The 27,956-nt window shown below is 41.2% G+C and overlaps 2 protein-coding genes and 1 pseudogene across 2 annotated transcripts; 2 read left to right on the forward strand and 1 right to left on the reverse strand.

Annotated features, from left to right (window-relative positions):
- The first annotated feature begins 8,558 nt into the window (after positions 1 to 8,558).
- On the forward strand, positions 8,559 to 9,293 carry LOC139377271 (transcription factor Sox-14-like). The gene has a single exon (XM_071120276.1). The coding sequence runs from the start codon at positions 8,559 to 8,561 to the stop codon at positions 9,291 to 9,293; it is 735 nt and encodes a 244-aa protein (XP_070976377.1).
- A 2,072-nt stretch (positions 9,294 to 11,365) lies between these two features.
- LOC139375900 (claudin 18) lies at positions 11,366 to 13,780 on the forward strand. Its single transcript, XM_071117860.1, has 5 exons — positions 11,366 to 11,590; positions 12,467 to 12,631; positions 12,937 to 13,069; positions 13,168 to 13,278; positions 13,422 to 13,780. The coding sequence occupies exons 1-5, from the start codon at positions 11,374 to 11,376 to the stop codon at positions 13,522 to 13,524; spliced, it is 729 nt and encodes a 242-aa protein (XP_070973961.1). The 5' UTR covers positions 11,366 to 11,373; the 3' UTR covers positions 13,525 to 13,780.
- Positions 13,781 to 14,515: 735 nt separating this feature from the next.
- Positions 14,516 to 27,783, reverse strand: LOC139375901 (selenoprotein F-like; annotated as a pseudogene).
- Positions 27,784 to 27,956: the final 173 nt, after the last annotated feature.

Below are 27,956 nucleotides of genomic sequence, written 5' to 3' on the forward strand. Positions count from 1 at the left end.
TAGGACATCCGGGTTGACAGAGTGTGCTAAAGCAGTCGTTAAAACAAACTTACGGAGGAGGCTTCTAATGTTAACATGCATAAAACCAAGGCTTTTACGGTTACAGAAGTCAACAAATGAGAGCACCTGGGAAATAGGAGTGGAGCATGGCGCTGCAAGGCCTGTATTAATCTCTACATCACCAGAAAAACAGAGAAGGAGTAGGATAAGGGTACGGCTAAAGGCTATAAGAACTGGTTGTCTAGTGCATTCGGAACAGAGAGTAAAAGGAGCAGGTTTCTGGGCACGGAAGAATAGATTCAAGGCATAATGTACAGACAAGGGTATGGTAGGATGTGAATACAGTGAAGGTAAACTTAGGCATTGAGTGACGATGAGAGAGGTTTTGTCTCTAGAGACATTGTTTAGACCAGGTAAGGTCACTGCATGTGTGGGGGGTGGAACAAAAGGGTTAGCTACGGCATATTGAGCAGGGCTGGAGGCTCTACAGTGAAATAAGACAATAATCACTAACCAAAACAGAAATGGACAAGGCATATTGACATTAGGGAGAGGCATGCGTAGCCGAGTGATTATAGGGACCAGTGGGTAGCTAGGCGAGCTGGAGACACAGTGATTCAGACAGCTAGCGGGCCAGGGCTAGCAGGTTAGCAGAAGGGCATTAAGGGGGACGTCGCAACTGAAGAGTCTGCTGGTAGCCCCCTCGGACGGTTACTTGAGATTCTTCAAAGTAGCCACCCTTTGCCTTGATGAGAGCTTTGCACACTCTTGGCATGTTAGGTCTCAGAAATAACACAGGGATGGCTCTAAACTCACTTTTTCCAATTTGATTTTAACAAATTACAAGCTCCTTGCTGGAGCATAGGCCAATTATTGATTGTTGTTATACTGATCTCTTGTGGCCTTCATCAGTACTACCATTGTGTGCAGTTAAACCAATACACTGTAATGCCTGGTGCTGCTGGTCCTTAACACCTTGCATGTCATTGTATTGTCAGTACTAACCTCAGTGTGTGCATTGATTTGACTTGGTGTGCTTCTCCAACTTGCGTTTGTTTTCAGATTGACTTTCAGTCGTGTTTTAGCATTTTTGATCATGTCTCCTGTCTTGTTGTTTAAAATTGCTCAGTGTTTACAAGGGAATCAGTGGGAAATGCAACCGAGTAAGACAAGAACGATGAGACAGAGGGAGGTTTGATGAAGAGGATTATCAAGATTCTCCAGTCCCATATATTTTGCCTGTGTTGTGCAATGCTCTACCCAGCCCACCTCAGAAACAAGCACAATTAATCTGTCATGTCCTGATTCCCAAGAGCTCTGAGGTGCCCACAGATAATCAGTCCTTGTAACCAAATCCACCTACCTACAGTACACTCACTGCCATCCCATTGGTTGAGCAGGAACATTCCGAAAAGACTTAAAAACCTCCACTTTCATGCCTGTCTATCTGCCTGTCCTCTCCCGGTAGGGGTTTATCTAAGCATACTGTTGTCATGGGGTCTCCCTACTCCCTCTCTTCTGGCTCAGTATGGCGCTTAACACGAGTACAGGCAATCTCAGTAAATACAAATCTCTCCTTACTGTCACAGCTAGCATATCATAGCTGGGGGGAACACTGTTTTCATTATATCATAAGCCTCTTAGAAGCACCACACTGTCATTTTAGGGGGTCATATTATGAATATCCGTATGGATATTGCCTCATTCGCCTGTATTTGAAGTGGCTCTCCTCTTACAGTACATGGCAACACAAATTCCTGTTCCACTCGGAATATAAAAGCGCTAATAATTCCGGTAATTTTAACTGGCCACTTATATAATCCCATTCCTTAAAGAGGAGTCTCACCTCTAAAGGGGGTAACCAGGCTGCTTAGAGGAGAGAGGTAGAGAGGAGAGGTAAAGCTGCCAGGCTCAGGCTGGTACCTGGAGGGCAGATTGTTTCTGTTCCCCCCTGTGTGTCCTAAAGGAAGAGGAAGATGGTAGATAAATGTCTGTCTAGAAGTAACAGACAAACAAGGTCAGTTGGGGGTCCTCCTATCTCCCCACAACCTCAACATTGATCTTCCTCTTCATTCCCTTTTCTTCTTCAGAGGGAATGGTGCTCTCTTTCTCTCTCTAACTCTCTCACACATGAACACACTGATTAAAGGAATTGCTTGTATTGCTTTCAATACCTTCTTCCAATACTGTGGAATTCTGTCTTAAACAAACACTGTCTTCTCTTGCATCTTTTCCCCTCACTCTTCTTCTCTGGAAATAAATCCTGTAACTTTAAGCAGCGTTTAATCAGCTGAAAACACACTGCTCCCCTGCTAAGCTCTCCTGGCTGCTGATAACATTTTACCAGCTCATTTGCATACAGTAAAAGCTTGTCTTTATTCGTAGCGTCTAATAACTGTAGGTATTAATGATTTTCTTCAGTGAGCATCCTAACAGTTGATCCCTTAGTGATCATCTTGCATGTTGGAGTCCCTTTTCGTGTTACTGGCATTATTCTAAACCTCTGTCATCTCGATTCAGCATGTAATTAATCCAACCAAAGTGGGCAAATCACTCTGTATGTAAAACACTTGTCTAGTAAGAGATTATTTTCCTTATTGGCTATCCCTCGGTACGTCCCTGTTTCAAATACAGTAGGTCATAAATGATGGAGTTGGTCAAGGATGCCCTATTACAAAACTGATAGCCATTCATGAGAAAGATTGATATCACTTTCACTCCTTACTTCTCTTCAAAAAATTTGAGGGTTAAATTAAGTTGAGGTAAATATAAAAGCAACTACAGGTTAGTTTAACATTGATCCCACTGGGCACACACTGGTAGAATCAATGTTGTTTCCACGTAATTTCAATTCAATTACATTGAACCAACGTGGAATAGATGTTGAATTGACTGACGTCTGTGCCCAGTGAGATATCAGTTGTGCTAGTTTGAAGGTCATGAAACATGCTAAAGAGTTGTGACTCTTTCGTTCGCTCAGATCTACGGTTCCGCTACCGAATGTTCACCATGAAGGATACAAAATGAACTGGACTCTAAATCTGAGTCCAACTGAGGAGCACTTTCACCCCCTAAACCACTCTGCCATGTAAAGTAAAGCATCATCCTGCTTAGCTGGCCCCTTTCACTTTCAAGCAGCACTTCATTTACTGCAGGACATTTTAAAATCTTTAGCCTGCATGACGCTGAGTCGCTGACAAATGCCTGGTTGTCTCTCATTGACTGCTGACTAAGTGCTATTTCAAGCTTGCAGATAGGCCCCACTGTAATATGGCCTTCAGGTTTATCCTGAGATGGTGGAAGTGTATTAATTTAGTCGGGCGGACTGCGAGAGCATGCAGGAGTAGATCTCTCAACCCCCTGCGGGATTGGAGCTGTCGACCACAGACCCCAAGCATATTCCGCCATCAATGTGTCAGGGGGAAGCTATTAAAACCGCTTTACTTTTCCTAAGTATCATGAGAATAAGCACAAGATTTAGTGAAATCCCCTCCAGGGTCTGGAAAATCTGAGGGATTTTCCCCCTGAAATGTTCCCTAATGTACTCCTCGGAAGTGTCAGAAACTGTTGTTGGATTTAAAACGTCTCCCCCCTCAAGATACCCAGAAGTCTTGCATTGTTGGGAATTTCTGTGTATTTACTGTACGAGTAGCTGAAATGACACAATTTAAAGTGAGGTTGATGCTGAACTTTCTTCACACTCAGCTAGTGCCAAATGCCCTCTGCATACATGGTCACAATATAGGTTTGGGATTTTGAAAAAAAAATCCTTGGATTTTTCAAATCCAATCAAATTTTAATTGTCACATGCTTCGAAAACAACAGGTGTAGACAAACAGTGAAATGTTTACTGAAGGGCCCTTCCAAACAATGCAGAGAAAAAAAATAGAAATTGAAAAACTGAAAAATAATAACACAAGGAATATTAATTTGTGATGTGGAAGTATTCAAAAGTAAGTATTCAGGAACTTTAAAGAACAAACAACTTATGCTTACATCACATGCCTCAAGCAGAACTCTCCCAAAGTCCATGTCATTAAGGTCTACATACATTTCTACTAACATAACCACATTTGATGTATGCTTTTGATAGATCAACTACAATAAATGTATTTTATAAGGTCATTCAATTAATTGAAAATATTGTGTAGGTTGGCATTGGGTCCCACATCAGGAGGGCACTCAGTTTTTCCCAAACACATGACCAGACTTGGAAAACCTCTGCGTGGTCAGAAAAAACAATGGCCTCCCTATCTTCAGGTATTTTCTTCTGTCACCATTACATAAATGATTCGGGGAGACAGGCGCAGGAATGCGTAATAGTTTTTTTTTATTAAGCCCAAATTATGGCGTGCCATGTAAAGGCACGGGGACAAAGACCAAACAAACACATAACAAAACACAGGGTAGAAACCCAAAACAAAAGAGCGAGGAGTACTTCGAATAAATAACACACGCGCACAATGATTAACACATGGGACAAGACCCGTAATCATCTGCGCAATCCACAATGGCACGAAAGCCAAAACACACAGCACAGGTACTCACACGCACCAACGGACATTGTAACAATAATCGACAGGAAAATGTTAAACCAAGGACACACTTATACAAGTACTAATCAGTGGGAATAGGGGCCAGGTGTGCGTAATGAAAGTTCCGGAGGGATCCGTGACATCTTCCTGTTCTCAAGATTTTATCGATCTCTTAGGTATAGCTCTTTTGTGTTTGATTCCCTGCCTGACCCTGGCTAATCCAGCACTACAGACTTGACGTAGAGAGAGAAGGATGCCTGCTGCCAATGTTAGAAAAATGGCAACTCTAAAATGCAGGGGGATAGAGACAGACACTGAACTAATGGATTGAGTCTGACAGGAATGGCCACATGGCATCCACCGTTTCACTCTCGATAAGCAAAAGGGATCATACCGCGCAGGTTTGTTAAAGCCTGGGCTCATAGCTCACTGTTAGGGTAGGTAACTCACTTCCATACGTGTGTCAAGAAAGGAGATCCAAATGAGTCACAGGAGCTGGACAAGAAAGTAGCAATGAGAAGTAAATGTCCGCACACTGATTGCATTGCAACTCAGGTACACCTACTGTACCTTCACAACTCCTTATCATTCGTCAATGTACTGTCAAGCAAAGTGTGGCGAAGATATACAAGTCGGTTGATTGTTTTTCTAATGTCAACAGAATTGAGCTGCAGGTATTCAACACAAACATGAGCAGGGCTTATTTACTTTTTGCACTCCGTGGAGTTACCAACAGAAAGTTAGTGCCCTGAGGTACAACTATTCCTCCTTCCTTCTCCTCTTTCATTTCCTTTCTTCCCCCAGGTCTTCTGTACCTGTCAATCTCTCTCTCCAGCGTGACTTCTTCTTAATCCACCTGAGTGCATGGAGGACAGTTTTGACATAAGAAGAAAAAGATAGACTCCTGAGGACCAGTATCTTTAGAGCTCGGAGGATAACCGGATTATGACGGCCATTTTGTGCTGCAGGCAGTTTTTCTTATTACCCAGGGTTTTGTCGAACTGTAGAGAGGAAACGCCGTCCTCACAGAACATAGTCACACCCAACACTGATTTACACAAACAGACTGTACAGAAAACTACGTATAAAATTGCCATCGTGTAGTTAAACTTCTCAGCGCTTTTCTCAAACAGAGGAAATATTTCGGAGGACAGCATTATTGGAAAGAGTGACAGGAGTGTTGTCATTATCTACACACTCTCACCAGGGAAATACCGGACTTTTTGTTTACACACTTTGCTATATTAATCCATTCACTGATTCCTTCAAACTGGCGTCTTCTTAGAGCCAACAAACAGGATGTTTACCCTGTACTGTAGAAGCAATCAGCCTCGCTGCATGGTCAACGCCTCCTGTGTCTGAATCTCTGAACTAAACCCCCATAGTAGATAGAGAACATGGCTGTTGGGTTACTGTTGATCCACTGAGCCCTGCTGCCAGGCAGTTTATCCACACAGCCCTCGGCGAGGCCCAGTTTGGACCCCAATGGTGGTTTAACATCTTTATAATCTCTGCCGCTGTATCGACGTGCACCGTTGGATTCCCTTCTGTCCATTTGTCTGCCTTTGAAATGGCTTTGGCCTGCAGTGCCTCTGATGTACAGAGTTGAGGTAATCCTGTTTACCTCTGGCAGCACCTATTCCGGGTAGGCTATGTGTACATGTACTTGGTGAAAATAATGCTTCTGATTAGTTGGCGCTGGGTTGAAATAAAGAAGGCCTCCACTCTGGTCATCTGTGCTTATACCCGCAACTCCCAACTCTGATCCACTGGTACCAAGTCTATCAACTCTGAACCACTGGTACCAAGCCTATCAACTCTGAACCACTGGTACCAAGCCTATCAACTCTGAACCACTGGTACCAAGCCTATCAGTGTAAAAAACACATAATCTGCCTGTCATGGTGATAATCTGTTTGGTTCAAGCCCCTTTGCACATTTCAGGGTTTGTAGGATGGCCCAGGGGCTTCCACTTCTTTTGAGGCATCCCCAAGAGGGGTGTATTTTCCTTATCCCCCCCAAAAATTGTGTCCATCATGGCACAAGATTTTCAGAATGTTTAATCCTAATCAAAATGATAATGTATTATGTACAAATCTTCTCCCCCTTTCAGATGAGGTCCCTTCCCTGCTTCAGATGAGGTCCTTTCCCTGCTTCAGATGAGGTCCCTTCCCTGCTTCAGATGAGGTCCCTTCCCTGCTTCAGATGAGGTCCCTTCCCTGCTTCAGATGAGGTCCTTTCCCTGCTTCAGATGAGGTCCCTTCCCTGCTTCAGATGAGGTCCTTTCCCTGCTTCAGATGAGGTCCTTTCCCTGCTTCAGATGAGGTCCTTTCCCTGCTTCAGATGAGGTCCCTTCCCAGCTTCAGATGAGGTCCTTTCCCTGCTTCAGATGAGGTCCCTTCCCTGCTTCAGATGAGGTCCTTTCCCTGCTTCAGATGAGGTCCCTTCCCTGCTTCAGATGAGGTCCCTTCCCTGCTTCAGATGAGGTCCCTTCCCTGCTTTTGGAGGAAACTTCAAGACAAAACTATATGATCTCATGACACTTGTTTGCAAAAATATTGCTTTTTGTTTCTTTAAAGATTGAATGGAGAACACAATCTAAAGAGGGAACAAATTTAAGAAAACACTTTGTACAGTTTGTTGTCATATAAGTATTCTGGCAAGGACATTCAGACATTTGGCCCTGTCTTATCAATGTCATTTCAATATCAAGGAAAATAGCTTAAATATATATTTGATCAGATAAGGGATAGTAATTACCAGCACCTCACAATCAATGGAATCATCCAGGACTATTGAATTATTTCTGTGATTATTATTGATTACACTGGGGTGTGAAAGATGGCTGGGTCAGGTGAGATACACTGACGCATATTAAGTCATTCAGGGTGCAGTTGAGCATTTCTATGAACCTGTCAACTTTTAAGGGCAGTTTGAGAACTGTGGAAAGTGTGGGCTTAAGTAATGATTAGGTTTGATAGGCTACCTGAAAAGACTTGGCATGGCCTCTCAGTCACCTAAGGACTGCAAGTATCCTAGCAGTTAAGCATGCTGGGCCAGTAACAGAAAGGTCACTGGTTTGAATACCTAAACTGACAAGGTGAAAAATCAGTTGATATGGCCACATACTACCGTAAAACAACATATTTCACTGCATCTATCCGGTGTGTGTGTGACAATAAAATATATATTTTTGACAACACATATTTTATTTTATTAAATGTTTTACTAATGTGGCCCTACTGTTTTTTTTATTTTTTATATAAACAAGGTTACACTTTCTTTAACAGTGTTTCCTGTTTCTTTTCAGAGTCTCTGTTTGAGGGAAGAAGTCCATGGTAATTGCTACACATTTTAGTTGGAGATGTCATAACACCTCTCGCTTCAAATGGGCATTTCAGGACCATGGACAAGTAGGTAATACTTGTCCACTCCAGTAAAATGGCCACGAGAGATTAACTCCAGATACATTTCCAAATTCAGAATACATTATCTGCTGGTGGTGAAAAACTCTAAACAAAAGAAACGCAAAAAAAGGCTACAAAAAAAGAGAGTGCTTTCCTCCCCCCCAAATTGCCGGTTGCATAGGTAAAATTTTTAGGAAAGGGATTACAATGCTTTCTATCCTCCGATTGGCTTGCCTGAGTATGACACTTCTATGATGTTGTCAGGTTGCGCACAGACCTACACAGCTCGATCCATACCTTTGAACTTGGCTACGTTTGGCTCCCATTCACGCGCCTCTTCACATTCTTGAGTTTGCATTGCAGGCAGCTTTCTTTTCTTGAGAAACACACAAGTGATTCAACTCGCATTGGAGCACCAGTTGCCACCGGGTTTAGTCGTGTTTTTTTAACAGAGGCATTTGTATGAACTTTTATCTTTAAACTCTGTTAATTATCCTACCCAATTTGGATAGGCTACGTTTTCTCTCCTGTGCCACATCTCCACACTAAAGGAGCATGAGCAGTTGGTGAGCTGAATAACAACAACTAAATCTATAGATCTTGATAACTTTGGTTGATGTTGATGCGCATTTCACCGTGCGCTATTGAGATGGCAAAACCTTTGGATCACATAAAGAGGCCCATGAACGCTTTCATGGTGTGGTCTCGCGGTCAGAGACGAAAGATGTCACTGGAGAATCCCAAAATGCACAACTCTGAAATCAGCAAAAGACTTGGCGCGGAATGGAAGTTGCTTTCCGAATCAGAGAAGCGACCATACATTGATGAAGCCAAGAGATTGCGCGCGCAACACATGAAAGATCACCCCAACTACAAGTACAGACCTCGGCGCAAACCCAAGAGCTTGCTAAAGAAGGACCGGTTCCTTTTCCCCTTTCCCTTCCTCGGGGACGCAGAACATTTGAAAGGATTTTCCACGGAGTCCATTTTGGCTTCCGCTGAGAAAGCTAGAGCCCTTTTGCCGCCGACATCATCACCATACTCGCTCCTTGACTCAGGTCAATTCAGCACCGGTGCTGTCCAGAGGATCTCAGAAATTCCCCACGCGCTGGCTGCCAACGGCTTGTCCTATGCGCCCTCTTTGGGATACCAGACTGGCGCGTTTGGAAGTTTGGGATGCCCCAGCCAGCACACTCATACTCACCCGTCCTCCACGAACCCGGGGTACGCCTTGCCCTGTAACTGTGGCACCTGGTCGGCGACGGGTTTACAGCCTCAGGTTGCATACATCCTTTTTCCAGGTATGGCCGGCATAGACCCGTACTCCTGTTCACCACATTCAAGTGTGTGACCACATAAAGAAAAAACGCATGTGAATAAAATACATGAATGTTCACATCATCACTGTCAAAATAGTTTTGCTGTTGTCTCACATCAAGGTGAGCGATGGGCTATATCTACCACGCACGCGCAACGAGGACCGATTCTGATCATGGTAAAACTGAATATATCTATTTATTTACTATAGATAGGTCTAAACGAATTTACATTTTAATTATTGATTGGTTTTCCTTATTTATATGGATTTTTCGTTCTGTATTTATGTTGTGTTTACTTCGTTAACTTTATGATGATATGGCAATATCTGGGGAAATATGATTTAGGTTATTTTGGCATTTCAAAAAAGGCTGTTACCAAACTTTAAATCTAAATTGTCAATATGCCTTCAAAAATCTGGATTTGTCTATTGTCAATTAAAAAAGTTTGTTTTTAACAGATCAGACCATATTCCTTGGCAGCTGTTCCTAGCCAGCTACTAATAAGTCAGTTTATCAGAAGATGCATAGTAAACGTACCAAGTCAGATAGACCCCAATGAGGTCCATTTTTGTCTTATGAAATTACCACATAAATAAGACTGCATCAAAGTATAATTTTGCAAACGTCATCTCACATGTTCAACCAGTGGCCAGAGGAGGGCAGGATAAACCTGTGAATCAGTGATGATTTCTAACAGAAACAGACTCTTAGTGATGTAAAATGGATGCTTTATGTTAAACTCTAATACAACAGAATAAAGCAGTCAATCGATGTCTCTATGATTACTCATTAAACAAGGATCTGCAAAATAACTGAGCAGTTGATTACAATATAATCAATGAATACCAGGATGACCACTGCTACTGTGTTTTGTTGACATGGACATGATCATCTGCATTCAAATTAATCTAGTTGTCGTTTATTTATATTCAGTTTCACATTTTACCTCCATCATGGTTAAGGAGGATTGGGGTTGAGTTAACTGATCTTAGAACAGCGTTTGAGGTCAACCTCTACCTAGCTTTTAATTTGTTGATGATTTCCATTGGACCACATTTACATTCAAATTCTGAAGCAAAGGAAGTTATTTGTTAAACCACTTATAAAAATGTATTCCCTGCCCACCAAAGACGATTAGCAAAAGCTCTCAAGATTGTGTTACCATGGTATTTTTTATCAATAATGTTATTGGTCCATAATGGTCTACCAGTATTGCTTGATGGAATCCAGACTGTTTGGTTTCACTGTATAAAAACATACCCTGTACAACTTTCAGTGTGTATATGTCTGTATGTGTGTGTGTGTGCTCTCAGTGCTTGAGAGAGGCTTGCGATAAGAGAAGAATGGAAAGCCTCTCCTGCCCAGTTGGATTGTTGACAAAATGATCATGTGATTAAAATGAGTTTCTGCTTGTTCTGAGTGTGAAAAGGAATGAGTCTTACTAAGCATCATATTAAAATAATTGATGCGGTTACATCAACAAATCATCAACACTAACGTCTGGGTGCCTATACACTCTGGGACTTACCTGATGTCATTACAGGTTGCTGTTCACTCTGAATCATTCGAGTCTCACCTAAAATCACGTCTATAAATCATCTCCATCACCTGTCTGTGAAGTGGGTGCCTCTTAATATGCCGTCCTGTCTGTCTATCTATCCACCTACCTAACTACCTACCTGTCTGCCTGTCTGCCTGTCTGTCTGTCTGTCTGTCTGTCTGTCTGTGTTCTCTTAATCTATCTCTGTCTCACTAGTTTTATTTGTCAGGGTATATAGACATTACACATGCTCACCATGCCGTGCTGTTATGGGGTTGTCTTAGCTAAAGTGATTCAGACCACTTTATTTACTCCTGCCCAACAACGGTTGGCTCAGATGAAAGGTACCTGGTGCACCTATCTCCACTGTGCCCACATCTCTGATGAGAAACCAAGCAGGAGCGTGCACGTGAGCGTGAACGTGCACATGGTCAACTGCCCACGAAACCTCAGCAACCCCACCCTACTCCACATTAGTTCCACCACCGCCCTTTCGCCTTCCCCCTCTCTCACCCTTCTACATCCCTTTCCTACACACACACATTTCACTCACACTTCACACTCAGGAAAGTATGGCCACTGCACTCCAGACGGGTGGATTCGTCCTGGGCCTGCTCGGCGGGGCTGCCATCATCGCCGCCACGGGGATGAACAACTGGAGCGTCAAGGATCGTCAGGGGGACGTGGTGACCTCGGTGTACACCTATAAGGGCCTGTGGCAGAACTGTGAGGTGGGCACCTCAGGCTTCACTGAGTGTCGGCCCCTCTACGGCCTCCTGGGCTTCTCAGGTAAATCATGTGTAATTTATGAAACTCTTTTCCAGGTGCTTTACATTGAAGGTTTCGGAGATATTGGTTCAGGGTTCAAATTACAGATTGACTTGTATGGGGGAGTTGGAGAAGAATTGGTGTGGCCATTAGTTCCTCAAAAGGTCGATCAACAATGTGTTTTCTCCGAAAGTAATTACCTGTACCACCAAATTGTGTCAAGGTTCTTAAATGTACCACTAAACTAGAGCAAGAGTTGTAGTTCTATTTCCACTCTGTAGTAGCCTAGTGGTCTTTTGTGTCTAAACTCACACTGACACCTGGGTTGGACTTGAAACAGGGCATCACTTGAACATTTCTGACCTTGATATTGTCAAAATAATCAAGTAGATTCCTCTCATTTTAATTCTCAAGGAATGGAACATGGAACAGTTGACCTGTATAACAACAATGGATCATAGTTTACGAAAAAATATATACTTATTTACTTGCAGAATCGGCTCAATCATTAGTGACATTTGAAGAAAAAGAAAAGGGAAGCCAAAAGGTTTTTTAACTTATTTGACAGGACATTTTGGAGTCTTTCTGCTTTTAAGTTTCAGTCCTCTCCTCTCCCCAAATGAACTCCCGCCCGTTTCCCTGGCCTGCTCCTATCAGTATTGACTTTAGCCCCAGTGCATTATGGTTCCATAGCCAGGCTCATGTTAGGTCAACACCATTATCACAGGCAACAAAAAAAATACAAAGAATCCGATTCAAATTTCAAATACCAACAGAATACATTGAAGCTTGTTATTCACATTGGAGCCTCTATCCCTGGTAATATGACTTGTAAACTCATGGGTACTAAAACAATGTGTGGCTTGAATATACATAATGATTTGTATTGTCTTCCAGGTACCTTTCAGGCAGTGAGAGCACTGATGATTGTGGGCATTGTTCTGGGTGTAATAGGGGCCATGATAGCCCTGTTCTCCCTCAAGTGCCTTAAAATGGGCAGCATGGAAGATTCCTCCAAAGCCAAGATGACCCTTACAGCGGGGGTCATGTTCATCATTGCAGGTATAGGGACGAAAAGGTTTATATTAACACATTTTAAAATGTTGCCTTTATTTAACTAAGCAAGTCAGTTAAACAAATTCTTATTTACAATGGCGGCTTATTTGCATGTTGCTTGGAGAACAGCAATTCAATCACTTATTTCTACATGTCACTCTCTGAATGTATGTCTTTGGTGATAATGTGTAACCACACAAGTCCTCAATCAATGAATTGTTCAAATAAACGTACAATTCCAGTTTCAGTGGCTTGCTTTTGTTAAAATCTCTTATTGCCACTGAGTAATGAATTTCCTTCCTCTCTGTCAGGCATTTGTGCTATTGCTGGAGCTTCAATCTATGCTAACCAAATTGTGGCTAGTTTCATGATGACCACCTACAACCCCAATTATGGAGGAGGGATGGGACAGGGCATAGAGAATGGAGGAAGTATGATGCCGAGGTAAGAGTGAACTTCATGCATCTCTATTTCCATATTTGGTCATGGTATCGCTTTAGACAGGTGAGTCAGTTACTGACTGTGCTTTTTCTCTGTGACAGGTACACGTTTGGCCCCGCCCTCTTTGTTGCCTGGATAGGTGCAGCTTTGCTCTTATTGGGCGGGATTCTGAAGTGTGTTGCCTTCAGGGGACTACAGCCAGACAAGTCAACGTAGGTTATCAATTTTACATAATTTTCTAGCTATATTCAGGTAGGCCCAAAAATGAACAATGGGATGAAGGCAATTTGTTTTACACATACGTAAATGTAGGTGAATATGCAAAGTTGTAATTTTCTTGCATTTTTCCCCCCAGCTACACAGGAGTTGCTTACAAAGCCTCCCAAGCCCAGAACAGGCCCGTCTATGATGACCACCATGCAGAGGATGGGAAGAGAGACAACCAAAAATATGTATAATTTCTGTTATATTCTGCATCAATAAATTTGATTCTACATTAAGAAGCATGTATTTAAATGTTGCTTCGGAATATAGTGCTTCATTTTCATATACGCTTCCTAGAGTTTCAATACATTTTACTGCATGTTATTTAAAAATGTGTATTCTGTTGCGGTTGATAGTGGGCTCCATTTTATACTGCCAGTAACTGTTTTAGTTTCATGTGGTCTTGGGTAATGTGTTATTGCTATTTTGTCAATAAACCATTAATGTAAAGCTTTCATTTGTACAATGAAATGCACCAAATACATTTTCAAAATGCTCTCCATTTCTCAAATGTCCTACCATAACATTCAGTCAGAGTACACAATACACAGAGCCTATATTTGAAAACTCTGTGGTACATACCTGGAAACTGACATTTTATTCCACTAGATGGCAAGAACACTACAACTTTTGGCAAATCAAAGCTCCCCTCCATGTTGGACCTACACTGAGTGTACAAAACATTTAACACCTGCTCCTGCCATGACAGACTGACCAGGTGAATCCCTTATTGATGTCACTTGATAAATCCACTTCAATCAGTGTAGATGAAGGGGAGACGGGTTAAAGAAGGATTGTCAATTCTTTGAGCATGTCAATAACTGCAACGCTGCTGGGGTTTTTCACACTCAAGTGTTCCCCGTGTGTATCAACAATGGTCCACCACCCAAATGGCATCCGGCCAACTTGACACAACTGAGGGAAGTATTGGAGTCAACATGGGCCAGCATCACTGTGGAACGCTTTCGACACCTTGTAGAGTCCATGCCCGACAAAATTGAGGCTGTTCTGAGGGCAGAAAAGGGTGCAACTTAATATTAGGAAGGTGTTTCTAATGTTTTGTACACTCAGTGTAGACCGGTCCCTTTTTGCTTTTAGTGAAAGTGGTACTCAGAAGTATGCACCACAGCACAGTTGATTAAATTAAGGGTACGCACAAAGAAGACAGATACCATTAGAAATAAATACCGTGAAATACATTTTATTAATTGCAGCGTTTTTCCTCCCCCCCATAATCATTCACACACTGGGGAATCCAGTCCCTCTCCACAGCAAGACGCCCAGAGAAACACACAGGGCCATCAGGTCTCACATCCCAAACTGTGGTTTACTGTGAGGCCTTCATTAATGTGTGCCTCCCCAGAACATTCTCATGAGGTGAGACACTTAGATCCCCCACCCTAAGATCCTCCTGCTGACACCATTAGCAATATTTAAAAAACTACACAGGGACAACTGACAGACGGGAGGAGGGGAAAAAAACATTCAAAAATAAAATGTAACAAGCACTGAAAATCTTTATACTCTCTTTGGATAATTCATTCCAATCATTTAAAAGTTAACAGCAGGTATTCTGCATGTAAGTTTAAGTATTTTGATATGTTCACAAATCTACAAAACAGCCAATTTACATCCTGGCACAAAATGTAATTAGGAAAAACTACAGATTGATTTTCAGGTAAAAAAAAATTTTTTTTTAAACAGTGCAGTACTTCAACATACAATTAGAAAATCAAATCCAAATGGTGCACAGATTTGTAGCAGGGAAAAAGGTTATGATGCACTATGAATCAGTATTATATACTTCCAACTTCTCGCTTAGGAATTCCTCCACGCTATCCGTGTTCCACTTGAGGATGCTGAGTTCTTCAGCGATGTTCCCGTTATCGTCCAGCAGCTTTAGTATAGGGTCTGCGCCTCTCACATACTGAAACCAAACACACAGGCAAGAGGACTATCAGGACTACGGGCAAGCCCCAGTAAACCCTTTCAATTCAACAGCCATTGAGATTATGGAAGATTATGTTCCAAGACAATTTGGTTATTTTAATTCCAAAGTTGTAAAAAAGCTGAGAGAATCAACTTTTTTACAGCATTTGACACTTAACTAATCACAACAGGCAAGATTATCTACAATTCATTTGTACCTTAATTTGAAGACCCTTGAACATCTTCGGCTTGTCAGACCTGACAAAAGCTGTGGACAGAAAACAAGGTTAACTCATTATCGCAGGTCTACTGAATCGATGGACAGTTCATATTTTTACACAAAGGTTGTAAACAGAAACCATTGGAAAACATTCTTCGGTAATCAAGTTAACGGGACCACAGTTGTGAACGAAACAGTACAGCTGTCCTAAACACAAACAGTGCCACAAGCTCCAAGGCCAAACCCCAGGGTTTCCTAACTGGATTGATTTGCCCCCCCCCCCCCCCCCCCCAAGTTTTCTGAGCAAAATTATATATATATATATATTTTTTAATTTATTGTTGGTTATAACTGTTGTTGTTTTTATACCAGGAAAATCAGCTCCATGTGATTTCAATTGGGAAAATCTGTTCAAGTATTCCCACACATAATAAGAGAGATACACATGTTAGCAAGATTTGAAATGCTTATGTTTTAGTCAAATGTTATGTGTTTGGGCTACTTGTGGTAAATTTGCACGCTACAAATTATAATTATGTTCCGGCCCCCCATCCATCCTCAAAATAAAAAAAATTAGCCCGTGGCTGAATCTCGTTGATGATCCCTGTTCAACCCCAACAAGCTGGCAACAATAACAGCCCCCTCAGAACAAACTGACACCAATTAGCTTTGCAAGATTGGTGATCACAAAACATTACCACACAACTCACCTTGGACTTGAGGGAACCTCCCCAACTTTCATCCACACACTTCCAGGATGGCCCCAGGGTAGAGCTGTGGAGGGGAAAGTACTGCATTAAGCCCTGTAGTGTGTACAAGCAGACGGTCAGGGTGCGGCGCAGGATGACCACGTTGTTCTACTGGAGGTCACCTAACTGACTAACACACAGCTCCTAACATCCGCTCATGACTAAAACTAGCAAAACAAATACAGGTCTCAAGGGCCACAAGCTATGCTGGTTCTCCTTACATTTTTACCAGACTTGACTATGGCGTGGTAGCCAGCAATCGCTGGCCAGTCAATGACCTTAACTGATTAATTAATTGCCAGGTAAAAAGGAAAACCAGCAGGACTACGGCCATCAAGAGTTGTACACCACTGCTGTACACCACTGCTCTACACCAATGCAGAGGTTAATCTTGACAATCTTTTGGCCAACAAAAATATGCAGTCTTAGAAAAATCCAACTTCCTTCCTGACGACACATTTTTACACACTGACGCCCACACACAGAGAAGCCCCTGGCGGTGAATTGATGAGATTCTGGACAGTCTGGTTCATGAATGTGGTAGACAGGCTGTTCCTCAGGGTCATTAAACTGTGAACCTGCATATGCTCTGATGAAAGGCAGCTTTGTGACTCACAGGTAATCAAAGCTCCACACCTCTATGCGATAACTAACAGGAAATTGGAGTGTCACAGCAGTATTTCCCAGGCACGCTGTTACTGGGAACACAAATACAATTACAAAAGCGAGCTTCCTTTACCCTTTTCTCAAATACTGCATGGGAGGAAGTCACCGTTTTGTTGATTACAGGGGCACGTCGACAAAGGCTTGAACACAGGGGTGGCGATGATTGCTACCATGATGGCCTTTTTACAAGTGTTAATCAATCCCTCACACTTACAGCAAACTTAACTCAATAATTTGTCCATTTCTATTATTTTCATCCTCTGAACTAACCAAGATGTCGTTGCCAGTTTCAGTGCTTTTCTAAAACGCTTGGAGTAAAAACTAATTAGAATGGGCCAAAACCCTAAAGGCCATCGCTGGCTTGCTCCACTGAGCGACAGTAATATTAGCTTGCAGAGAGGCAGCAGGGCCAGAGGTGCAGCTGAAGGAGCATTTCTGGACACACACAGAGATGTCCTCCGTGCTCATCGAGCCTCACATGAAACTATAAAAAGTCATTTTTACACATGTTTCATTATGCAGCAGAATGTCAATAGAAGAATAGAACATTCTACAGTCAGACAAATGACTGCGCTTAGCGAGCGCCCTCTCCCAGGTCTCCTAAGGGTTAAGAAGAGGGGCAGCAGCCACCACCTTGTAGTACATGTGGTCCTTTGTGACAGTTGGTAAAGAGTGAGGCACTCTTGAGAGACATGTGGTCCTTTGTGACAGTTGGTAAAGAGTGGGGCACTCTTGAGAGACATGTGGTCCTTTGTGACAGTTGGTAAAGAGTGGGGCACTCTTGAGAGACATGTGGTCCTTTGTGACAGTTGGTAAAGAGTGGGGCACTCTTGAGAGACATGTGGTCCTTTGTGACAGTTGGTAAAGAGTGGGGCACTCTTGAGAGACATGTGGTCCTTTGTGACAGTTGGTAAAGAGTGGGGCACTCTTGAGAGACATGTGGTCCTTTGTGACAGTTGGTAAAGAGTGAGGCACTCTTGAGAGATCACAAAGGCAATTCCACGGTAACGGAATTGCACCGACTCTCAGATATTTCACTTAACATATATGCCAAACAAAAACAATTGGATTTCAAAGTTTAATAAAACCATAGAACTCTATGCACGAGGACTACATAACAATGTACACTGAACATTTTACAAAAACACATTTACTGGAAGAAGTGTACAGTTTGGTAACAGAATTTCGATATAACATGACACATCGACCAAATCTATTTTGGTTATTGAACTACAGAAAGTGAAGTGGATTTGCACCCGGTAACAGAATTTCATCATGTGTCTGATCTGTACTACACAGAAATGCATGGATATGATATCCACGACTGGCGACTTGCCGGCGCTGAGGTCCAGTGTGACGACTCAATCTCAATTTATTGTTTGGATGGCTGACCATCTGCGGGCTATCAAGGTCAAACACACCTTAACTGTGGCTTTCTCCGGGGATGGGCGTTCCCACAGAACCTTGGGAGCACGGACACCGTTGGAGGTGTGAAGACAGATGAAAACGTGAAATCGACTAAATGAATGTTACTGTGTGAATGAAATTGTCATGTTTCAACAGTTCACAAAGAGCTATGAATTTTAGATACGTTCTATTGTACTGTATGTAGGGTTGAGTGGTATCGAGATTTTTATATCATACTGTCCTTCACGCCATTACCGGCGAAGTGCCAAAAAACACAAAAAAGCCCATTCAGCGTCTATTACCAGAATGCTAACAAAATTAGCACAAGTAATAGCGAATTTCCACGAGGCTGCTAGCTAAATATGCTAATGGGCAGCAAACAAAAATAAACAAATTGTAAAGAAAGGCAATCCCACTCGTTAAGTTATAGCCTACATATATAGGTAGGAGCTACGGAACTTCATTTTTGGTCAGTTTGGACATTTACAAGCGAATGTGAACGAGAGACATTGTGCAAATGAACAAAGTTGACTCATGCTTGTCTGAAGGAAGAACAGTACTGGTTCTCCAGCAGCATGTCTACATGCTGTGTCTGTGTGGAATCTGGAGTCGCTAGGGCAACTGGTGTGCCTGCTCTGCTTGGAGAAGAGGGGGGAGGAGCAGACAGGCCAAGACCGGAGAGGAGAAAGCAACAAGGAAATGAAGAATAACTCTCCAAAGGCCTATGACTTCTCAAACAGGCAGAAAGCTAACACAATATGACACCCCCTTACCTTATTAATTGAGCCACTTACTTAGATAACAGACCCCTAGTTTAACTTGCTAACACATAATTCAGAGTTTTTCACGCAGGAAAAATATATATAAAATGGCATAAATATCTTGCTGCGTTTTGTAAACGGATCTAAAAATGCTTCTTATTGTAATTTCTGCTCGGCATCAGAAACATTTTACGCTTCAGTTGCACTTCTAAACTCGAATGAGAACTCAGGAACGGGTATTCATTCAGCAAACAGCGCTCTGACTGATATGTAGCTATTTTTCTCAGGTAAAATGCAAGATTAACTTTAAGCTACACATTAGGAAATAAATCTGGCTACATTCTTTCTATGATGGGCCTAAACATTAGAAATATTTTTTGCTGCCAGCCAAATAGCGTTGCACTTTTGTCATCTGATGAAAATTGAGCTATTTTATGTTGAACGTGTTGCACTAATGTATGTATTTTCTGTGAAGGAAAACTATAGTTGCACGTCCCTGATCCCTCTATTGAAGCAAAAAATGCTTGACTTTCAATATAAAATAAAAACCCTGTCCATACACTGCTGGACTCACCTGTTCCCGCTTTCTCCCTTTGTGCCATTTACAAACACGTGACTGGCTCAACTGTTCTGGAGAACTCCATGAGCTTCATTATGTAAAATAATGTGACGGGTGAAATGAAGAACGCAAGCGCTTTTCTCTCTTAACAAGTTAACTGCAGTTATTTACCCCAACAATTACCACATACATTTTTTCCCCCCTCTTCATTTGAGTCATTTAGCAGACACTCTTATCTAGAGGGACTTACAGGAGCAATTAGGGTTAAGTGCCTTGCTCAACGGCACAACAGATTTTTCACCTAGTTGGCTTGGGGAGTTGAACCAGCGACCTTTCGGTTACTGGCCCAACTCTCTTAAACGCTACGCTACCTGCCTACACCCTACAAATATGTATGGAAAAACCTGTTTCCATTTCCAAATACCTCAGTATACAGTATACCACCCAAGCCTAACTAAGTGCTATGGATTTTTTGTTACAGGAAAACTTATTTTGTTCGTTGGATGGCATCTAGTTCAAAGAGGGAGAGACACAGGAGTGCACGCACATCTCTCATTTAAAATGGAGTTGATTAGAATCTGAGTGTTTTCCTGTCTACTGTTTTAACGAGCAAAGTGTAAAACCGCGTTAAGTCTTAGCCTATTGGTGATAGACTAACAGAGCAAATGACTAATGTTTCATGTATATCATGCATCACTGGAATGGTTTGAGTGTTAATTATTTGACTAATCTATTAGTTTAATTCATGAAATGCATTCCTCGTTTTACAGAGTAATTCTTTGACTATAGACTTCTACTTGACCTATTGGTAGTTATTAACACTATACACATAGCACATTCTGTGTACCACCTTGATATCGCTGATCTGCTTGCCTCAAATTAATTCTAGAACACTGGTTGCCAGGATTAGCCATTTGTATTTAGTCTCTCAAAAATTGCATAACGGTGCAAGTTAGACATGTTCATTATAGTCATACTGAGAGGTGATGCGAGGCTCACTGCCTGCACTAGCCTCCTCCAGAGACGTACAGGGCCTGTTGCATTTATTTACATAATATTGAAGTCAGATTGAGAAATTACATTTATATGTGTGTGTAATTTCCATCCACTAATGGATATTGCATACATACGCAATATCCTGCCTTGCATATTTGGGTATTATTCTACATACTGGTTATTATTTTAATGAGCGCTGCCCCCAAACGAGACCTAATTTGGTTGGTCCAGACCGGACCAAATCTAAACCAATCATAGAAGTGTCTTTCACAAGTTTGGATATCAAAGCACAGCACAGTAGAGTACAGTGGGTGTCATTTGTCACGATCCTATGAACTTCTTACGTTGGTGCTCATGGGTCCTTCTACATGGAAATGACCACACATACTATAAATGTAAGCACTCACTGTAAGTCACTTTGGTAAAAGAGTATGCTAAGTGGCATATTACGATATATTACAGGACAGAGGTAATAATCAAGATGTGAAATGAGCTGCTGCTTACACCTCTCTGTAGGCTTACTCTCCTAGGTAGTGTTGCTAGGATACCACAGCACTCGGGTGGCATGGGGGGCTGCTTAGTTTAATCAAGCAGAAATGACAGTTCTGTACTCCACCACTTGAGCCAACTTTGAATCTATTTGAGTAGTTGAACACATGTTAAGTAGGGCTGGGACGATACAAGTATCACAATATGTTTTTGATGGATCTAAATATATCTTTTTTTACACAAAGCCGACTTTAAAAACCTACTGTATGTAAAATATTGTGTGCTATACAGTAGCTTGGAAAATAAATAAATGTGACTACGCAATTCAGTTAAGAACACATTCTTATTTTACAATGACAGCCTATCCCAGCCAAACCCTTCCATAACACAGACAACGCTGGGCCAATTGTGCGCCGCCCTATGGGACTCCCGATCCCGGACACTGGTGATACAGCCCGGGATCAAACCAGGGTCTGTAGTGACGCCTCTAGCAATGAGATGCAGTGCCTTAGACTGCTAATAACACTAACAACATCTACACCTAACAACACTAACAACATCTACACCTAACAACATCTACACCTAACAACATCTACACCTAACAACATCTACACCTAACAACATCTACACCTAACACGAACAACATCTAACACACTAATATCTAATAACACACTAATATTTAATAACAACTAATAACATCTATAGCGCTAACACTCAATATCTAATAACTACTAATAACTAATATCTAATAACTAATATCTAATAACTAATAACATCTATTCCACTAACCCAATTACACCCAATATCTAATAACTAATAACGAATATTTAACTAATAACATCTATAGCACTAACACCAAATATCTAATAACAACTCATCTCTAACAACTAATATGTAATAACATCTATAGCACTAACACCCAATATCTAATAACAACTAATAACATCTATAGCACTAACACCCAATATCTAATAACTAATATCTAATAACTCCTATCTAACAACTAATATCTAATAACAACTAATAACATCTATAGCACTAACACCCAATATCTAATAACAACTCATATATAACAACTAATAACTAATAACATCTATAGCACTAACATGCATCGAGGTACGTTTTCCGACCCGTATTTCACGCTGGACCCATGATTGCGTTCCGCGTAACGGTGGGGTCAGTATCTTCTCGCAAAGTCTGAACATGAGAATACTTCATGTTTGTTTGGCCACAGAGGGTCAATGCACATGGTACAGGTAATCATATTCTGACATAGCTGATCCCATGACTTGCATGTGTGACGGAGTCGATCCTTGCTCATACAGCTCACTACATCCTCTCCTCGCCTCTCATCTGCACTGGTCTGAGAAGAACTGACCGGCTGAAAGTCAGCCTATTGATGAGCTTCCTGCACATTATTTTCACCAGGCAAGTCCTTCTAATCGGTGCAGATGGATGGACTGAGACAACGAGGATAATTGATTCGATTAAATTAGGGCAGATTTCAAGTTTTCATAACAAATCGGTAATCAGCATTTTTTGGGGATGCCAATTACGGTCGATTACACTGCACTCCACGAGGAAACTGCGTGGCAGGCTGACCACCTGTTACGCGAGTGCAGCAAGGAGCCAAGGTAAGTTGCTAGCTAGGATTAAACTTCTTATAAAACCAACTATGAATCTTAACATAATCACGACTTAATTAACTACACATGGTTGATGATATTACTAGTTTATCTAGCTTGTTCTGCGTTGCATATAATCGATTCGGTGCCTGTTAATTTATCATTGAATCACAGCCTACTTCGCCAAACGGGTGATTTAACAAGCGCATTCGCGGAAAAAAGTACTGTCGTTGCGCCAAACAATGCCTTTCTTAAAAACAATACACAAGTATATATTTTTAAACCTGCATATTTAATTAAAATAAATTCATGTTAGCAAGCAATATTAACTAGGGAAATTGTTCACTTCTCTTGCGTTCTGCACAAGCAGAGTCAGGGTATATGTAGCAGTTTGGGTCACCTGGCTCCTTGCGAACTGTGTGAAGACCATTTCTTCCTAACAAAGACAGTAATTAATTAGGTAGAATTTTACATAATGATGACATAACATTGAAGGTTGTACAATGTAACAGCAATATTTAGACTTATGGATGCCACCTGTTCGATAAAATAGGGAACGGTTCCGTATTTCACTGAAAGAATAAACGTTTTGTTTTTGAAATGATAGTTTCCGGATTTGACCATATTAATGACCTAAGGCTCGTATTTCTGTGTGTTTATATTATAATTAAGACTAAGAATTCATAATAGTCTCTCGATGTGCAAAACTGATAGAGACATACCCCAAGCGACTTACAGCTGTAATCGCAGCAAAAGGTGGCGCTACAAAGTATTAACTTAAGGGGGCTGAATAATTTTGCACGCCCAATTTTTCAGTTTTTGATTTGTTAAAAAAGTTTGAAATATCCAATAAATGTCGTTCCACTTCATGATTGTGTCCCACTTGTTGTTGATTCTTCACAAAAAATACAGTTTTCTATCTTTATGTTTGAAGCCTGAAATGTGGCAAAAGGTCGCAAAGTTAAAGGGGGCCGAATACTTTCGCAAGGCACTGTTAGTTCTCATGTTCTGAGCAAGGAACTTAAACATTAGCTTTTATACATGGCACATATTGCACTTTACTTTCTTCTCCAACACTTTGTTTTTGCATTAATAAAACCAAATTGAACATGTTTCATTATTTATTTGAGACTAAATGGATTTTTATGTATTATATTAATTTAAAATAAGTGTTCATTCAGTATTGTTGCAATTGTCATTAATACAAATATATATATAAAAAAATTGGCCGATTAATCAGAAACAGCTTTTTTTGGTCCTCCAATAATCGGTATCGGCGTAAAAATCATAATTGGTCTACCTCTAATTGATACACACGTTATAGTTATTTAGATACTCTAAATGTGGTCAAACGTCTTACCTTCCTGGACTCCATCTGGGCCTCCTGCTGGCAGCACTGTCTACAGACAGGCTGGATCTGGCCCAGGCTGAACTCTCCCAGCAGGTCACAGGAGCTGCACAGGAGGTTGCTGGAGAAGCCCAGCTCCCTGCATGCCTCTGAGGACAGGTCGGCTCCATAGGCCGAAAGCTGAGCAGGAAAGAATGCAGAGACATTAGATTGGTTGTCACTTATTGTTTTCAGGGGCCACCCGAGTGGCGCAGCAGTCTAAGGCTCTGCATCGCAGTACAAGAGGCGTTACTATAGACCCGGGTTCGATCCCGTGCTGTATCACAACCGGCCGTGATTGAGAGTCCCATAGGGCAGTGTAAAATTGGCCAAGCGTCGTCCGGGTTAGGAGAGGGGTTGGCCGGGGGGGCTTAACATGGCTCATCGTGCTGTAGTGACTCCTTGTGGTGGGCTGAGCGCCTGCAGGCTGACCTCAGTCGTCAGTTGAACGGTGTCTCCTCCGACACATTTGTGCGGCTGGCTTCCGGGTTAAGCGGGCGGGTGTTAAGAATCGCGGTTTGGGGGGGGTCATGTTTCGGAGGACGCGCGACTCGAGCTTCGCATTAATGTGGGGTGGTGCCTTGTATCATTATTGACCTTTTATTTTATTGCTTACACTGTCTATGCACACTAACAGGTCCCTAAACACTCACTCCATAATCTGCTTAGTCACAAATAATATGCGAACACACACACACACATACATATGGATTTGGATTTGATTTTCTAATTGTATGTTGAAGTACTGCACTGTTAAAAAAATATTTTTTTGTTTACCTGAAAATCAATCTGTAGTTTTTCCTAATTACATTTTGTGCCAGGATGTAAATTGGCTGTTTTGTAGATTTGTGAACATATCAAAATACTTAAACTTACATGCAAAATACCTGCTGTTAACTTTTAAATGATTGGAATGAATTATCCAAAGAGAGTATAAAGATTTTCTAAATAAATAATGGTCTAAATGAAGGTGTATTGTGAGATGGTCTGCACCATCATCATGGTAGTAGCAGTGTGTGTGTATGTATGTATATATATATATATATATATATATATATATATATATATATATATACTGCTACTAAATGAAGGTGTATTGTGAGATGGTCTGCACCATCATCATTAGTAGTAGCAGTATATATATATATATATATATATATACTGCTACTAAATGAAGGTGTATTGTGAGATGGTCTGCACCATCATCATTAGTAGTAGCAGTATATATATATATATATATATATATATATACACATACACACTGCTACTACTCTTATATCCTGTTGCCTCGTCACCTTACCCCTATACATATCCCTGCACACAAATTGTACTGGAACTGAGCCTGTACAGTTGAAATTATAAGTTTACATACACCTTATCCAAAAACATTTAAACTCACTTTCACAATTCCTGACATTTAATCCCAGTAAAAATTCCCTGTTTTAGGTCAGTTAGGATCACCACATTATTTTAAGAATGTGAAATGTCAGAATAATAGTAGAGAGTGATTTATTTAAGCTTTTATTTATTTCATCACATTCCCAGTGGGTCAGAAGTTTACATACACTCAATTAGTATTTAGTAGCATTGCCTTTGAATTGTTTAACTTGGGTCAAACGTTTCAGGTATCCTTCCACAAGCTTCCCACAATAAGTTGGGTGAATTTTGGACTATTCCTCCTGACAGAGCTGGTGTAACTGAGTCAGGTTTGTAGGCCTCCTTGCTCACACACTTTCAGTTCTGCCCTCAAATGTTCTATAGGATTGAGGTCAGGGCTTTGTGATGGCCACTCCAAAACCTTGACTTTGTTGTCCTTAAGCCATTTTGCCACAACTTTGGAGGTATGCTTGTGGTCATTGTCCATTTTTGAAGACCCATTTGCGACCAAGCTTTAACTTGGTGTCTTGAGATTTTGCTTCAATATATCCACATAATTGTCCTCCCTCATGATGCCATCTATTTTGTGAAGTGCACCTGTCCCTCCTGCAGCAAAGCACCCCCACAACATGATGCTGCCACCCCTGTGCTTCACAGTTGGGATGGTGTTTTTCGGCTTGCAAGCCTCACCCTTTTTCAAACATAACAATGGTCATTATGGCCAAACAGTTATATTTTTGTTTCATCAGACCAGAGGACATTTCTCCAAAAAGTACGATCTTTGTCCCCATGTGCAGTTGCAAACCGTAGTCTGGCTTTTTTTATGGCAGTTTTGGAGCAGTGGCTTCTTCCTTGCTGAGCGGCCTTTCAGGTTGTCGATATAGGACCCGTTTTTCTGTGGATATAAATACTTTTGTACCTGTTTCCTCCAGCATCTTCACAGGGTCCTTTGCTGTTGTTCTGGGATTGATTTGCACTTTTCGCACCAAAGTACGTTCATCTCTTGGAGACAGAACGCGTCTCCTTCCTGAGCGGTATGATGGCTGCGTGGTCCCTTGGTGTTTATACTTGCGTACCATTGTTTGTACAGATGAACGTGGTACCTTCAGGTGTTTGGAAATTGCTCCCAAGGATGAACCAAACTTGCGGAGGTCTACAAATGTTTCTCTGAAGTCTTGGCTGATTTCTTTTGATTTTCCCATTATGTCAAGAAAAGAGGCACCGAGTTTGAAGGTGATATACATCCACTGGTACACCTCCAATTGACGCAAATGATGTCAATTAGCCTATCAGAAGGTTCTAAAGCCATGACATCATTTTCTGGAATGTTCCAAGCTGTTTAAAGGCACAGTCAACATAGTGTATTTAAACTTCTGACCTTGTTGGAAAATTACTTGTGTCATGCATAAAGTAGATGTCCTAACCGACTTGCCAAAACTATAATTGGTTAACAAGAAATTTGTGGAGTGGTTGAAAAACAAGATTTAATAATGCCAACCTAAGTATGTAAACTTCCGACTTCAACTGTATATAGTATGCTTAATTAGTGTTCCTCACATTTTAATTTATCGCGTTTTTTTCTAGTATAACATTGTTATTGATTGCATTGTTGGTTTTTAAATTAGCAAGAACGTGATTTCACTGTAGCTGTGCATTGACTAGAAAGAAAGTTGTAAGTTGAAACAATGAAATAAGTTATAAATAAACACAAGATGTGATTATATATCATTGGGTGGTGGATATGTAACCATTTTTAATACTTCATTTATCGTCATACACTCAAATACTCAAACAATCGGGCTAGGTAACATGTTCTCCCCATGACTTGAACGTTTTGAAGAATCGCTGCCGCTGTCTCGTCGTGATTGGCTCTTTACTTTGTCACCTGTCACTTCAGTGAACGCGAGCAGTTTCCGTTTGTTTGAAGTACAGTATGAGTGGTAAAGTTTAAGATTTATTACAATGTAATTAAATATAAGTTTTACCAAAGGTGGATAGCTGGCTAACTAACGTTAAACTTTGTAAACCGGTGCAATTGTTTTAAGCCACGTCATTCGGTTTAATACCGGTTGCGAATGTCGCAGCAAAGAAGTGGTTATAAATCGAGTGTAGCAAAATAAAACCTGCAACCGATACAAGCTGAGCCATAGGCAACAAAGCAACAAACGCATACGTGTGGCTTAGCTTATTTTTGTTAATAAACCTACCGTTTGTATGAGAGAAAGAAGCCACAGAATATACACCTCCCCCGACATTTTGGCGATTGCTTTGTTACGGAAGAAAACTGAGGACCCCTTAAAAAGTAGGAAGTAGTAGCTACTGGCAAGTGCCTAATGTCCTGTAAATTGTAATATACACGTTGTTTAGTAATTATCTTTATATAAAAAAAACGAGATCATAAATTCGCAAAAATAATATCTGGTTGTTTATGTTATTTGTCTAATACAAATTTGTAATTTGT

Source organism: Oncorhynchus clarkii, chromosome 20 (assembly GCF_045791955.1).
Source record: "Oncorhynchus clarkii lewisi isolate Uvic-CL-2024 chromosome 20, UVic_Ocla_1.0, whole genome shotgun sequence".
In the NCBI taxonomy this organism is placed as follows: Eukaryota; Metazoa; Chordata; class Actinopteri; order Salmoniformes; family Salmonidae; genus Oncorhynchus; species Oncorhynchus clarkii.

What these genes read in the sequence shown, in the direction of transcription:
- LOC139377271 (XM_071120276.1), top strand. Translation starts at nt 8,559, where the DNA reads ATGTTGATGCGCATTTCACCGTGCGCTATTGAGATGGCAAAACCTTTG.
- LOC139375900 (XM_071117860.1), top strand. Translation starts at nt 11,374, where the DNA reads ATGGCCACTGCACTCCAGACGGGTGGATTCGTCCTGGGCCTGCTCGGC. An exon ending in GGAGGAAGTATGATGCCGAG is followed by an intron (nt 13,070 to 13,167) that starts GTAAGAGTGAAC and finishes TCTCTGTGACAG; the next exon opens with GTACACGTTTGGCCCCGCCC. An exon ending in CTACAGCCAGACAAGTCAAC is followed by an intron (nt 13,279 to 13,421) that starts GTAGGTTATCAA and finishes TTTTCCCCCCAG; the next exon opens with CTACACAGGAGTTGCTTACA.